The sequence below is a fragment of the Oncorhynchus gorbuscha genome, unplaced genomic scaffold, assembly GCF_021184085.1.
Source record: "Oncorhynchus gorbuscha isolate QuinsamMale2020 ecotype Even-year unplaced genomic scaffold, OgorEven_v1.0 Un_scaffold_3392, whole genome shotgun sequence".
NCBI classification, from domain to species: domain Eukaryota; kingdom Metazoa; phylum Chordata; class Actinopteri; order Salmoniformes; family Salmonidae; genus Oncorhynchus; species Oncorhynchus gorbuscha.
Window position 1 is genome coordinate 34,956 of NW_025747642.1, and position 14,982 is coordinate 49,937.

At 42.5% G+C, this 14,982-nt stretch overlaps 1 protein-coding gene across 1 annotated transcript in view; it reads right to left on the bottom strand.

The window, feature by feature from the left end:
- LOC124027621 (growth hormone-inducible transmembrane protein-like) overlaps nt 1-14,509 on the bottom strand; it is a 39,604-nt gene extending 25,095 nt beyond the window's left edge. The window contains exons 1-7 of the mRNA XM_046339990.1: nt 14,332-14,509; nt 7,351-7,453; nt 7,036-7,147; nt 5,168-5,309; nt 4,035-4,143; nt 3,449-3,637; nt 796-967 (exon numbers count right to left, since the gene is read on the bottom strand). Of these exons, the coding sequence (XP_046195946.1) occupies nt 796-967; nt 3,449-3,637; nt 4,035-4,143; nt 5,168-5,309; nt 7,036-7,147; nt 7,351-7,453; nt 14,332-14,466 (962 nt within the window). The 5' untranslated portion in view covers nt 14,467-14,509. The remainder of the gene's footprint in view (nt 1-795; nt 968-3,448; nt 3,638-4,034; nt 4,144-5,167; nt 5,310-7,035; nt 7,148-7,350; nt 7,454-14,331) is intronic.
- Between the last annotated feature and the right edge of the window lie 473 nt (nt 14,510-14,982).

Consider the following 14,982-nt stretch of genomic DNA (forward strand, 5'->3'; position numbering starts at 1 on the left):
TGTTTAAACAGTAAGGAACAGACCTGGACTAGTTGACTATCTGTTTAAACAGTAAGGAACAGACCTGGACTAGTTGACTATCTGTTTAAACAGTAAGGAACAGACCTGGACTAGTTGACTATCTGTTTAAACAGTAAGGAACAGACCTGGACTAGTTGACTATCTGTTTAAACAGTAAGGAACAGAACTGGACTAGTTGACTATCTGTTTAAACAGTAAGGAACAGAACTGGTTGACTATCTGTTTAAACAGTAAGGAACAGACTAGTTGACCATCTGTTTAAACAGTAAGGAACAGACCTGGACTAGTTGACTATCTGTTTAAACAGTAAGGAACAGAACTGGACTAGTTGACTATCTGTTTAAACAGTAAGGAACAGACCTGGACTAGTTGACTATCTGTTTAAACAGTAAGGAACAGAACTGGACTAGTTGACTATCTGTTTAAACAGTAAGGAACAGACCTGGACTAGTTGACTATCTGTTTAAACAGTAAGGAACAGACCTGGACTAGTTGACTATCTGTTTAAACAGTAAGGAACAGAACTGGACTAGTTGACTATCTGTTTAAACAGTAAGGAACAGACCTGGACTAGTTGACTATCTGTTTAAACAGTAAGGTACAGAACTGGACTAGTTGACTTGACTATCTGTTTAAACAGTAAGGAACAGACCTGGACTAGTTGACTATCTGTTTAAACAGTAAGGAACAGAACTGGACTAGTTGACTGTCTGTTTAAACAGTAAGCAACAGAAATCCGACAGCAGGACTGATTACTCTGCAGACGTCACTTACGAGTTGATGGGGTCGTATTTCTGCATCCCGTACATGGGGTACGTCTCCGCCCTCTTGATGACCTTCTGGGTGTCGTAGAGCAGGAACATGCTGAAGAGGACCAGACCTCCGTAGATAGCAATGGAGTAGAGGCCTGCTCCCATCGCTGAGGTAGGGGGCAGGAACATTGAGCCTGGGGACAGAGAGAGTGGAGAGGACATTACATTAACACCATGTCCTCAAGCTCAATTAATAACTGAGGGGAAATTGTGTCAAGGGTGTTTGTCACCAGAGAGACAGATCCTAAATAATGCTGTTTGAAAGAAGAAGAAGAAACTCCAGCACACTGGTATCTTCAATACTCCACTAACAATGTACTGGGATTGATGAATCAAAAGGCTACGGTTCAACGGAGTTCAACGATGTCTGTCTACCATGTTGTTCATTGATGTCCGTCTACCATGTTGTTGTCTGTCTACCATGTTGTTGTTCATTGATGTCCGTCTACCATGTTGTTGTTCATTGATGTCCGTCTACCATGTTGTTGTTCATTGATGTCAGTCTACCATGTTGTTGTCTGTCTACCATGTTGTTGTTCATTGATGTCCGTCTACCATGTTGTTGTCTGTCTACCATGTTGATGTCTGTCTACCATGTTGTTGTTCATTGATGTCCGTCTACCATGTTGTTGTTCATTGATGTCTGTCTACCATGTTGATGTCTGTCTACCATGTTGATGTCTGTCTACCATTTTGATGTCTGTCTACCATGTTGATGTTCATTGACGTCCGTCTACCATGTTGTTGTTCATTGATGTCCGTCTACCATGTTGTTGTTCAATGATGTCCGTCTACCATATTGTTGTTCATTGATGTCCGTCTACCATGTTGTTGTCTGTCTACCATGTTGATGTCCGTCTACCATGTTGTTGTTCATTGATGTCCGTCTACCATGTTGTTGTTCATTGATGTCCGTCTACCATGTTGTTGTTCATTGATGTCCGTCTACCATGTTGTTGTTCATTGATGTCCGTCTACCATGTTGTTGTTCATTGATGTCTGTCTACCATGTTGTTGTTCATTGATGTCCGTCTACCATGTTGTTGTTCATTGATGTCAGTCTACCATGTTGTTGTCTGTCTACCATGTTGTTGTTCATTGATGTCCGTCTACCATGTTGTTCATTGATGTCAGTCTACCATGTTGTTGTCTGTCTACCATGTTGTTGTTCATTGATGTCTGTCTACCATGTTGTTCATTGATGTCAGTCTACCATGTTGTTCATTGATGTCAGTCTACCATGTTGTTCATTGATGTCAGTCTACCATGTTGTTCATTGATGTCAGTCTACCATGTTGTTCATTGATGTCAGTCTACCATGTTGTTCATTGATGTCTGTCTACCATGTTGATGTCTGTCTACCATGTTGTTGTTCATTGATGTCTGTCTACCATGTTGTTGTTCATTGTTGTCTGTCTACCATGTTGTTGTTCATTGACGTCAGTCTACCATGTTGTTGTTCATTGACGTCAGTCTACCATGTTGTTTCTCATTGATGTCTGTCTACCATGTTATTGATCTAAAGATACTAACCAATAGAGACCACTGAAACCCACTGCCAGGGTTATTGATCTAAAGATACTAACCAATAGAGACCACTGAAACCCACAGCCAGGGTTATTGATCTAAAGATACTAACCAATAGAGACCACTGAAACCCACAGCCAGGGTTATTGATCTAAAGATACTAACCAATAGAGACCACTGAAACCCACTGCCAGGGTTATTGATCTAAAGATACTAACCAATAGAGACCACTGAAACCCACTGCCGAAACCCACTGCCAGGGTTATTGATCTAAAGATACTAACCAATAGAGACCACTGAAACCCACAGCCAGGGTTATTGATCTAAAGATACTAACCAATAGAGACCACTGAAACCCACAGCCAGGGTTATTGATCTAAAGATACTAAACAATAGAGACCACAAACCCACTGCCAGGGTTATTGATCTAAAGATACTAACCAATAGAGACCACTGAAACCCACTGCCAGGGTTATTGATCTAAAGATACTAACCAATAGAGACCACTGAAACCCACTGCCAGGGTTATTGATCTAAAGATACTAACCAATAGAGACCACTGAAACCCACAGCCAGGGTTATTGATCTAAAGATACTAACCAATAGAGACCACTGAAACCCACAGCCAGGGTTATTGATCTAAAGATACTAACCAATAGAGACCACTGAAACCCACTGCCAGGGTTATTGATCTAAAGATACTAACCAATAGAGACCACTGAAACCCACTGCCGAAACCCACTGCCAGGGTTATTGATCTAAAGATACTAACCAATAGAGACCACTGAAACCCACAGCCAGGGTTATTGATCTAAAGATACTAACCAATAGAGACCACTGAAACCCACAGCCAGGGTTATTGATCTAAAGATACTAAACAATAGAGACCACAAACCCACTGCCAGGGTTATTGATCTAAAGATACTAACCAATAGAGACCACTGAAACCCACTGCCAGGGTTATTGATCTAAAGATACTAACCAATAGAGACCACTGAAACCCACTGCCAGGGTTATTGATCTAAAGATACTAACCAATAGAGACCACTGAAACCCACTGCCAGGGTTATTGATCTAAAGATACTAACCGATGGAGGAGGCGAAGACGACTCCGAAGCCCACCGCCAGGGGTCCTCCCATGTTGAGGAACTTCTCACTGGGGGCACACATGGCCACGGTGGACAGACCCCCCACTATGCCCGCTGTGTACCAGGCTGCCCTCATCATCAGGGGCCCACCTAGCAGAGTCATGGGGGCTATGACCGCTCCCATCACACCTGGAAACACAGGGACAAATGGATGGATTTATTTATTAGGTGTGTTTTTTTAAAGGGAGCATGTACGTACATCAAACATGAAAAAGCACCAGATTTTAGCTACACAGCTATTTATCATCTGAGGTCCAAATAAAGAGGTTATATATATATAACAAGATATTCTACTTAAAGAAAACAGATCTGGTATTTAACAGTCTTCTCAGAACATTCTCACAGGCACAGAACCGGTGTCAGTAAGTACGAGAAAACCCTGTTCCATTCAAGTCGACTGCTGCTGCATAGTGAGGGTATTCTGAACCTTTATAGTACTGCCCTCTATTGGCGAAAACAAGCAAGTGGGACGTTTCAATTGACAAATGCTTGGTAAAGTGGGAAGGTGAATGAGGCAGTCCAACACCTGCATGTAGCATCCAGGCTAGATGTTTGGGTCCTGGGCTCTGGTCATAAGAGATAGATCTGACCAGCATGCCTGCTCCAATCATGGCTGCAAAGGTAGCTCCAATAGCCTGGTGATAAAAATGACAAATGTCTGTATTATTTGAACAAAAAAAATACCCACAGTGGCTATTGAAAAGTGTCTCGAAATCATACACAATGGTTTGAAAATCAACACCGGTTTTGGGTCTCCTGGCTACCCTGCTGTTTTGGGTCTCCTGGCTACCCTGCTGTTTTGAGTCTCCTGGCTACCCTGCTGTTTTGGGTCTCCTGGCTACCCTGCTGTTTTGGGTCTCCTGGCTACCCTGCTGTTTTGGGTCTCCTGGCTACCCTGCTGTTTTGGGTCTCCTGGCTACCCTGCTGTTTTGGGTCTCCTGGCTACCCTGCTGTTTTGGGTCTCCTGGCTACCCTGCTGTTTTGGGTCTCCTGGCTACCCTGCTGTTTTGGGTCTCCTGGCTACCCTGCTGTTTTGGGTCTCCTGGCTACCCTGCTGTTTTGGGTCTCCTGGCTACCCTGCTGTTTTGGGTCTCCTGGCTACCCTGCTGTTTTGGGTCTCCTGGCTACCCTGCTGTTTTGGGTCTCCTGGCTACCCTGCTGTTTTGGGTCTCCTGGCTACCCTGCTGTTTTGGGTCTCCTGGCTACCCTGCTGTTTTGGGTCTCCTGGCTACCCTGCTGTTTTGGGTCTCCTGGCTACCCTGCTGTTTTGGGTCTCCTGGCTACCCTGCTGTTTTGGGTCTCCTGGCTACCCTGCTGTTTTGGGTCTCCTGGCTACCCTGCTGTTTTGGGTCTCCTGGCTACCCTGCTGTTTTGGGTCTCCTGGCTACCCTGCTGTTTTGGGTCTCCTGGCTACCCTGCTGTTTTGGGTCTCCTGGCTACCCTGCTGTTTTGGTCCCTTGGCTACCCTGCTGTTCTGGTCCCTTGGCTACCCTGCTGTAACAGCGTAAAGCTAAATCTATGCATTTGGCAGATCTTGCATCTCGCTCATCTCAATATCTGTGGTGCTGCTCATGACAAAGTCATTTAGCTGAATCTACCTTTTAAAAACAAGCTGTCTTGACTGGTTAAATCCAGGTGAAATAATAAAATGTGAATTACCAGCCAGGATCCTCTCATCATGACTCCCATGAGGGCTGGGGTCCTGCTGACGGCTACAGCCGACAGAGCTGTCATCCCCACACTGCCTGCAAAGTACATGTAGGTCGAGTGGATCCTGTCCTTCACGTACTGGGGCCAGATCCTGGGGCAGGAGACACAGGGAAATAAACATTTACAGAGGACAGCACGTTGATATCAGAGGTCGACCGATTCATCCGAATGGCCGATTAATTAGGTCTGATTTCTAGTTTTCAGAACAATCGGTAATCTGCGTTTTGGACACCGATCATGGCGTTTACATTGCACTCCACGAGGAGACTGCGTGGCAGGCTGACTACCTGTTAGGTGAGTGCAACAAGGAGCCAAGGTAAGGTACTAGTTCGCATTAAACGTATCTTATAAAAAACAATCAATCTTAAACATAATCACTAGTTAACTACATTACTAGTTGATCTAGCTTGTCCTGCGTTGCATATAATCAATGCGGTGCCTGTTAATTTATCATTGAATCATAGCCTCCTTCGCCAAACGGGTGATTTAACTTCACTAGGGTAGGGGGAAGCATTTGGAATTTTGGATGAAAAGCGTGCCCAAATTAAACTGCCTGCTACTCAGGCCCAGAAGCTAGGATATAGAAAACACTAACGTTTCCAAAACTGTTAAAATAATGTCTGTGAGTATAACAGAACTGATATGGCAGGTGAAAAACTAAGGAAGTACTATTATTTTCAAAATCTGTTTTTCCATTGAAAGCCTATCCACCATACAAAGACTTAGGACCCAGTTCACGATCTCTATGGCTTCTTCTACATCTGGCCAGTCTTTAGGCATTGTTTCAGGATTTTACTCTGAAAAATGAGGGAGATACAGCACTTTCAATGAGAGGACAGTGGACATTTCCAGACATGAGCCAAGCGCGTGATCGGGAGCGCGCCTTTCTTGTTTCTCCTTTTCTATTGATGAAGCTTTTGTCCAGTTGAAATATTATTTATTATTTATGACAAAAACAACCTGAGGATTGATTTTAAACATCGTTTGACATGTTTCTACCAAGTTTTATTGTATTTAAAAAAAACTTTGTCTCGATGTTGAGAGCGCGCAATGTGCCTTTGGATTACTGAACTAAACGCACCTACAAAACTGAGGTTTTTGGACATAAAGATGGACATTATTGAACATTTATTGTCTTAACATAATCGCGTCGTGTGCTTTCGCCGTAAAGCTTTTTTGAAATCTGACAGAGGTAGCATTAAGGAGAAGTTTATCTGTATTCGTATGTTTAACACTTGTATCTTTCATCAATGTTTATGATGAGTATTTCTGTAATTTGACGTGGCTCTCTGCATTTTCACCGGATGTTTGTTTGAGACAGTGTACAAAACGCGCCAATTTCAACTGAGGTTTTTGGACATAAAGATGAAAAAAAGATGAAAAAAACCACACATGAACATGAAGTCCTGTGAGGTCTGATGACCTGTCTGGTACCAGACAGGTTAACAAGCGCATTCGTGAAAAAAAGCACTGTTGTTGCACCAGTGTGTACCTATCCATAAACATCAACGCCTTTCTTAAAAATCAATACACAAGTATATATTTTTAAACCTGCATATGTAGTTAATATTGCCTGCTAACATGAATCAGGGTATATGCAGCAGTTTGGGCCGCCTGGCTCGTTGCGAACTGTGCGAAGACTATTTCTACCTAACAAAGACAGCAAACTTCGCCAAAGGGGGAATTATTTAACAAAAGCGCATTGTGAAAAAGCACAATCGTACCTAAGTATAAAGTCAATAACACCAGTACAACACACACTACCATGGGACAACACTAGTACAACACACACTACCAATGGAAGCATTAGCACTCACACTGCCCTCTCGATGGCTCCAATCTCATTGGACATGCCTAGTCCGTAGTAGCACAGAGCTCCCAGGCCTACAGCAGCCCCTCCAGCCAGGAACATCCTGCCCATGTTATCCACTGCAAGGGAATACAGAGCACATTTACACCAGTTAAAACCTGCTGCTGACCGGCACAAGGCACTGACTTCATGATGTAACTGTGAGGGGTGTGAGACGGGCCTGTGTTTACATGACAGGTCCATCCTGCCCCCCCCCCCAGCAAGCAGACGTTTGTGTTACGAGGTGACATTTTTAAATGGTTTAGTAAGTCAATATATTCACTTCTGATGGCCGTATCAGTTGCTGGTTGGAAAGCTGCCTGTTGGAGCTGGTCCTTGGCTGTTTTCCCACGACGGAAACCAAATCTGGATTTGGTGGAATAGCCCTGATGAAAGAGGAAAGTAAAAGGTTAATATTACACAGAATCAGTGAAATGTTGCTTCAATATATCCACAATTTTCCTTCAAGATGCAATCTATTTTGTGAAGTGCACCAGACCCTCCTACAGCAAAGCACCCCAACAACATGATGCTGCCACCCCCGTGCCTCACGGTTGGGATGGTGTTCTTCGGCTTGCAAAGCTCCCCCTTTTTCCTCCAAACATAACGATGATCATTATGGCCAAACAGTTCCATTATTGTTTCATCAGATCAGACCACATTTCTCCCAAAAGTACAACCTTCGTCCCAATGTCTAACTGCAAACCGTAGTCTAGCTTTTTTATGGCGGTTTTGGAGCAGTGGCTTCTTCCTTGCTGAGCTGCCTTTCAGGTTATGTCGATGTAAGACTCAATTTACTGTGAATATATATATATTATTATTTTTTTTTTTTTTAACTAGGTAAGTCAGTTAAGAACAAATTCGTATTTTCAATGACAGCCTAGGAACAGTGGGTTAACTGGTCTAGGAACAGTGGGTTAACTGCCTGTTCAGGGGCAGAATGACAGATTTGGACCTTGTCAGCTCGGGGGTTTGAACTTGCAACCTTCCGGTTACTAGTCCAATGCTCTAACCACTAGGCTACCCTGTAATACTTTGGTACCCGTTTCCTCCAGCATCTTCACAAGGTCCTTTGCTGTTGTTCTGGGACTGATTTGCACTTTTCGCACCAAAGTATGGTTCATCTCTAGGAGACAGAATGAGTCTCCTTCCTGAGCAGTATGACGGCTGCGTGGTCCCATGGTGTTTATACTTGCTTACTATTGTTGGTACAGGTGAACGTGATACCTTCAGGCATTTGGAAATTGCTCTAAGGATCAACTAGACTTGTGGAGGTCCACAATATTTTCTGAGGTCTTGGCTGATTTCTTTGGATTTTTCCATGATGTCAAGCAAAGAGGCACTGAGTTTGAAGGCAGGCCTTGAAATACATCCACAGGTACACCTCCAATTGAGGTCAATTAGCAGCTTCTAAAGCCATGACATCATTATCTGGAATTTTCCAAGCTGTTTAAAGGCACAGTCAACTTAGTGTATGTAAACTTCTGACCCACTGGAATTGTGATACAGTGAATTATAAGTGAAATAATCTGTCTGAAAACAATTGTTGGAAAAACGACTTCTATCATGCACAAAGTAGATGTCCTAAACGACTTGCTAAAACTATAGTTTGTTAACAAGACATTTGTGTAGTGGTTGAAAAACTAGTTGTTTTGATGACTTCAACCTACAGTGGGGAGAACAATTATTTGATAGAGCTGTAATACATTGCTGCTATCTAGGAGTGGGACACTAATCTAGGAGTGGGACACTAACCTAGGAGTGGGACACTAATGCTTATAAGAAATTCCAGCACAACCTCCGACGAGCCATCAAACAGGCAAAGCTTCAACACAGGACTAAGATCGAATCCTACTACGCCGGCTCTGATGCTCGTCGGCTGTGGCAGAGTTAGCAATCTATCACAGATGACTAAAGGAAACCCAGCGGCGAGCTGCCCATTGACGCAAGCCTACCGGACAAGCTAAAAACCTTTATGCTTGCTTCGAGGCAAGCAACACTGAATCATGCATGAGAGTACAAGCTGTTCGGACTGTGTGATCATGCTCAACGTAGCTGATGTGAGACCTCTTAAGCATTAGGCCTACTTTTTCGAACATTTTGTTAAAAATCGCGCACCATTTCAACGTCCTGCTACTCATGCCAGGAATATAGTATATGCATATGATTAGTATGTGTGGATAGAAAACACTCTGAAGTTTCGAAAACTGGTTAAATCACGGCTGTGACTATAACAGAACGTGTGTTTCGTGAAAAAGCCCAAGGAAAACGGATCACCAAAAATATATATATATATATCAATGCGCCAGTTGCCTGTATTGTCTATGGCAAGGCAAAATAGATAGCTCCCAGTTTATACAAGTCCTACAGCTTCCACACGATGTCACCAGTCTTGGCAATTGCCTTGAGGTTGTTCCTTGGTCAAATGAAGAAGAGACACCCCATGTCATCCCGGTGCACGACAGGATGTTTTGGAAGAGAGATTTTCGACCATCATTTGTAGACGTGGAGCTATTGAATACACATCGCCCCGTGATCAATTTGATAGATTATTAACGTATACTAATACCTAAAGATGGATTACAAAAGTAGTTTGAAGTGTTTTGTCAAAGTTTATAGGCAACTTTTTTAATTTTAAAAAATTACGTTGCGTTTTGAAACAGTGTTTTTTCCTGGATCACACAGTCTTCATAAATGGACATTTTGGGTATATATGGACCGATTTAGTCGAGAAAAAAAAAGACCCAATAGTGATGTTTATGGGACATATAGGAGTGCCAACAAAGAAGCTCGTCAAAGGTAATGAATGTTATATATTTTATTTCTGTGTTTTGTGTAGCGCCGGCTATGCTAATTATTTTGTTTACGTCCCCTTCAGGTATTTCGGGGTGTTGCATGCTATCAGATAATAGCTTCTCTTGCTTTCGCCGAAAAGCATTTTAAAAATCTGACTTGTTGGCTAGATTCACAACGAGTGTAGCTTTAATTCAGTACCTTGCATGTGTGTTTTAATGAAAGTTTGAGTTTTAGCGAGTGCTATTAGCATTTGGCGTTGCGCATTTCCATTTCCTGTTGGCTAGTTGGGACGCAGACGTCTCACTTATCACTAAGAGGTTAAACAGGTTAACATTCAGATTACCAGGGCTCGTACTCAGAGCTAGCGCTGACCAGCTGGCAAGTGTCTTCACTGACATTTTCAACCTCTCCCTGACCCAGTCTGCAATACCAACATGTTTCAAGCAGACCACCAAAGTCCCTGTGCCCAAGAACGCCAAGGTAACCTGTCTAAATGACTATCATCCTGTAGCCATGAAATACTTTGAAAGGTTGGTCATGGTTCACATCAACACCATTATTCCAGACACCCTGGACCCACTTCAATTTGCATACCACTCCAACAAAACCACAGCTGACACAATCTCTATTGCACTTCATACTGGCCTCTTCCACCTGGACAAAAGGAACAACTATGTGAGAATACTGTTCATTGACTATAGCCAAGCTTTCAACACCATAGTACCCACCATGCTCATCACTAAACTAAGGTCCCTGGGACTGAACACCTCCCTCTGCAACTGGGTCCTGGACTTCCTAACGGGCCGCCCCCAGGTGGAGAGGGTAGGCAACAACACATCCCCCAAACTGATACTCAAGATGGGGGCTCCTCAGGGCCGTGTGCTAAGTCCGCCTCCTGTACTCCCTGTTCACCCACGACTGCGTGGCTACGCATAGCTCCAACACCATCATTAAGTTTGTTCAGCCTCCCGAGGGGGAGCTGAGAATACTTGGCATGGGGCCCTCAGATTCTCAAGACGTTCTACAGCTGCACCATTGAGAGCATATTGACTGGCTGCATCTCCGCTTGGTATGGCAACTGCTTGGCATCCAACCACAAGGTTCTACAGAGGGAAGTTTGTACAGCCCAGTACATCACTGGGGCCGAGATCCATACCATCCGGGACCTCTATACCAGGCGGTGTCAGAGGAAGGACCTAAAAATTGTCAAAGACTCCAGCCACCCAAGTCATACTGTTCTCTCTGCTACCACACAGCAAGCGGTACCAGCATACGAAGTCTGTAACCAATAGGATCCTAAACCGTTTATATTCCCAAGCCATAAGACTGGTAAATAATTAACCAATAGCTACCAGGACCACCTGCATTGACCCTTTCTGCACAAACTCTTTTGACTCATCACATTAGCTGATGTTACTGTTTATTATCTATCCTGCTGCCGAGTCACTTTATCCCTACTTATATGTACATATCTACCCCGTAACCCTGTACGTGGACTCGGTACTGGTAACACGTGTATAAAGACAAGTTATCAATCCTAGTATTACTATTTTTATTTTCCTCTCTGCATTGTTGGGAAGGGCCCATAAGTAATTGGGAGTCTACACAAAGCATGTGATAAATTACATTTGATTTAAAGACCCCGAGACATGTCAGCTGAAACATGACATGCTAAAGACATGTCAGCTGAAACATGACATGCTAAAGACATGTCAGCTGAAACATGACATGCTAAAGACATGTCAGCTGAAACATGACATGCTAAAGACATGTCAGCTGAAACATGACATGCTAAAGACATGTCAGCTGAAACATGACATGCTAAAGACCCCGAGACATGTCAGCTGAAACATGACATGCTAAAGACCCCGAGACATGTCAGCTGAAACATGACATGCTAAAGACCCCGAGACATGTCAGCTGAAACATGACATGCTAAAGACCCGAGACATGTCAGCTGAAACATGACATGCTAAAGACCCCGAGACATGTCAGCTGAAACATGACATGCTAAAGACCCCGAGACATGTCAGCTGAAACATGACATGCTAAAGACCCCGAGACATGTCAGCTGAAACATGACATGCTAAAGACCCCGAGACATGTCAGCTGAAACATGACATGCTAAAGACCGAGACATGTCAGCTGAAACATGACATGCTAAAGACCCCGAGACATGCCAGCTGAAACATGACATGCTAAAGACCCCGAGACATGCCAGCTGAAACATGACATGCTAAAGACCCCGAGACATGCCAGCTGAAACATGACATGCTAAAGACCCTGAGACAAAGAAGGGGGGCATTGGAGGGTGCCAACACGTGACAGGGACAATACCAGAGAAAATATATATATATATTTTTATACACACACACCTCCAAAACAAGCTACACATATCCAAATATTTGCCGCCTTAGGGGACTTACATATGCAAATATTTGCAGTCTTAGGAGAGATTCAAGCTCTCATTGAGCCTGTGCCAGCAATGTGACTGCATGGGAATGTATGTGAAGTAGCTATAGAAACCTTCACGCTTTGGGGCCAAAACATTTGGACTTGGAGAAGTCGGTAACCAAGGAGTAAATCAGCAGCATAACAAACCAGGACAGGGAGCCACCAGCTACAGAGAGACTGGTCTCTCTTCATCTCCCCCGCTCAGAGAAAACTCAACAGATATATAGCAACTACATACAGACAAGAGTTGTTCTGTATGGCTCAATCAATTCCAACCGTGTGTCTTCATGTAGTGTAATTAATTAATCTAGTGTTGATTATTAACTTTGTTATCTTATCACTTATTTCTCTATTTTATGTCTATCTGTATTACTGGTAAGGACAAAACAGAAGAAAACCAAGCCATTGTAAATAAGAATTTGTTCTTAACTGACTTTCTAGTTAAATAAAGGTTAAACAAAATCAATAAAAAGGTGTGGTGCCTAGTTGGAATAAAATCCCACAGTGCAGGTAACAGGATTAACAGGATTGATTAGCAGGCTTATAGCCTAGGCCAGTGGTAAACATAGACAGGTTTCACACTGAAAATATGTTAAAACATTATTCATAAAAAGCGTATTTTAAATCAGAATCATTAAGCGTAGGCCTACTCTCCAAACAGATGCCGTAGCCGTAATTCATCCCCATGCAGCGCTCAATGTGGAATTGCTAATCCACTTAGAAAATTCCAAAGAGCAGGCGGAATAAACTACATTGAACAGCTGTATATTGAAAACAATAAATTGTGTTGTAACCCTTATTTTTTTTATCTACTTACCAAATTGAGCCGCGTTTCAAATTCTCTTCTATTTTATTCTGTAATATTACAATGTTGTTGTTTTTTACAATAAAATAGGTGTCTTGACTGATAAGGCCTCGGGAAATAAGAGCATATTGTCTGCTAAATTAACAAAACAAGGCTATTCCATTGCATAGGCTTCTACAAGCAAGCGCCACTTATGACATCACTGCCTTATTGAATATGGTGTTCCACAATACAATTTAATCAAATCAAATGTACTTGTCACACTACACATGGTTAGCAGATGTTAATGTGAGTGTAGCGAAATGCTTGTGCTTCTAGTTCCGACAATGCAGTGATAACCAACGAGTAATCTAACCTAACAATTCCAAAACTACTACCTTATACACACACAAGTGTAAGGGGATAAAGAATATGTACATAAGGATATGAATGAGTGATGGTACAGAACGGCATAGGCAAGATGCAGTAGATGGTATTGAGTACAGTATTGAGTACAATATGAGATGAGTAATGTAGGGTATGTAAACAAAGTGGCATAGTTTAAAGTGGCTAGTGATACATGTATTACATAAAGATGCAGTAGATGATATAGAGTACAGTATATACATAGGAGATGAATAATGTAGGGTATGTAAACAAAGTGGCATAGTTTAAAGTGTCTAGTGATACATGTATTACATAAAGATGCAGTAGATGATATAGAGTACAGTATATACATAGGAGATGAATAATGTAGGGTAGGTAAACATTATATTAAGTAGCATTGTTAAAAGTGAATAGTGATATATTTTACATCAATTCCCATTATTAAAGTGGCTGGAGTTGAGTCAGTGTGTTGGCAGCAGCCACTCAATGTTAGTGGTGGCTGTTTAAGTCTGATGGCCTTGAGATAGAAGCTGTTTTTCAGTCTCTCGGTAGAGAGCTTTGATGCACCTGAATGTCAACCAGTTGATATTACGGTTTCAATAAATTAAACAAAAAGGTACTTGTCTTTTATTGTTTAAGTATGAGGCAATTGAACAATTAGGATGTTATCTGTACTGGTTATGATCATTAAAGGCACTTTTACAAACTGTTGGCATATAGATAAAATGTGCACATATTTTTCCCCCCAGTGGAAGCATTGTGTTCTATAAATGTCTTAGTTTATTGTAGTAATAATGTGAGTGTTGGAACAGTCCAACAATGTGAAAAGCCCTGATGTGTTACCTGGTGGACCTTGAGGAGGGGCGGGCAGCTCTTCAGGGTGGAGGTCCTCAGGGCTGGAGAGCCCTGGGTCAACACAGGACGCAGCCCGGACACAGGGAGACTGCGCAGGCATGCTAGCCTCACCAACATGGTCATGATGAAGCTCTGGAATTACAGCTCTGAAAACAGGCCCGATTTATATCAACTGAAGCATGAGGTAAGCAGAGAGGAAATGGGTCTACAACAGATACACGTTATGAAACGTTCCTTTAGATATTTTGTCTCAAATTCCCCGTCATAATGACCAACTGTCCATCGGCACAGTAAGTTGATTGAATTGTATTTAAGATTCTGGCTTCCCACTGACTATTTTGGTGCCACCCAATAGGGAGCAACACTTGTCTATGTAAATACAACCGTGTGACTATAATCAGCTAACTTTAGCACACGAGCCTGAAAACCAAATGTTGAATTGCATTGATTTCTACGTCGGGCATTAATGAGCGTTTGGATCAGGAAAGTTTCTTCTCATGACCTCAGCAAGCCAGAATGTCAAATACATCATATATTATAACTGTCCTTTTTTATGAATGTAATACAATATCTCTACAGGAAAGTATAATTAAAGTCAACTATTCAAAGCGCTGGTAGTGAGTTAACATTTATATCACC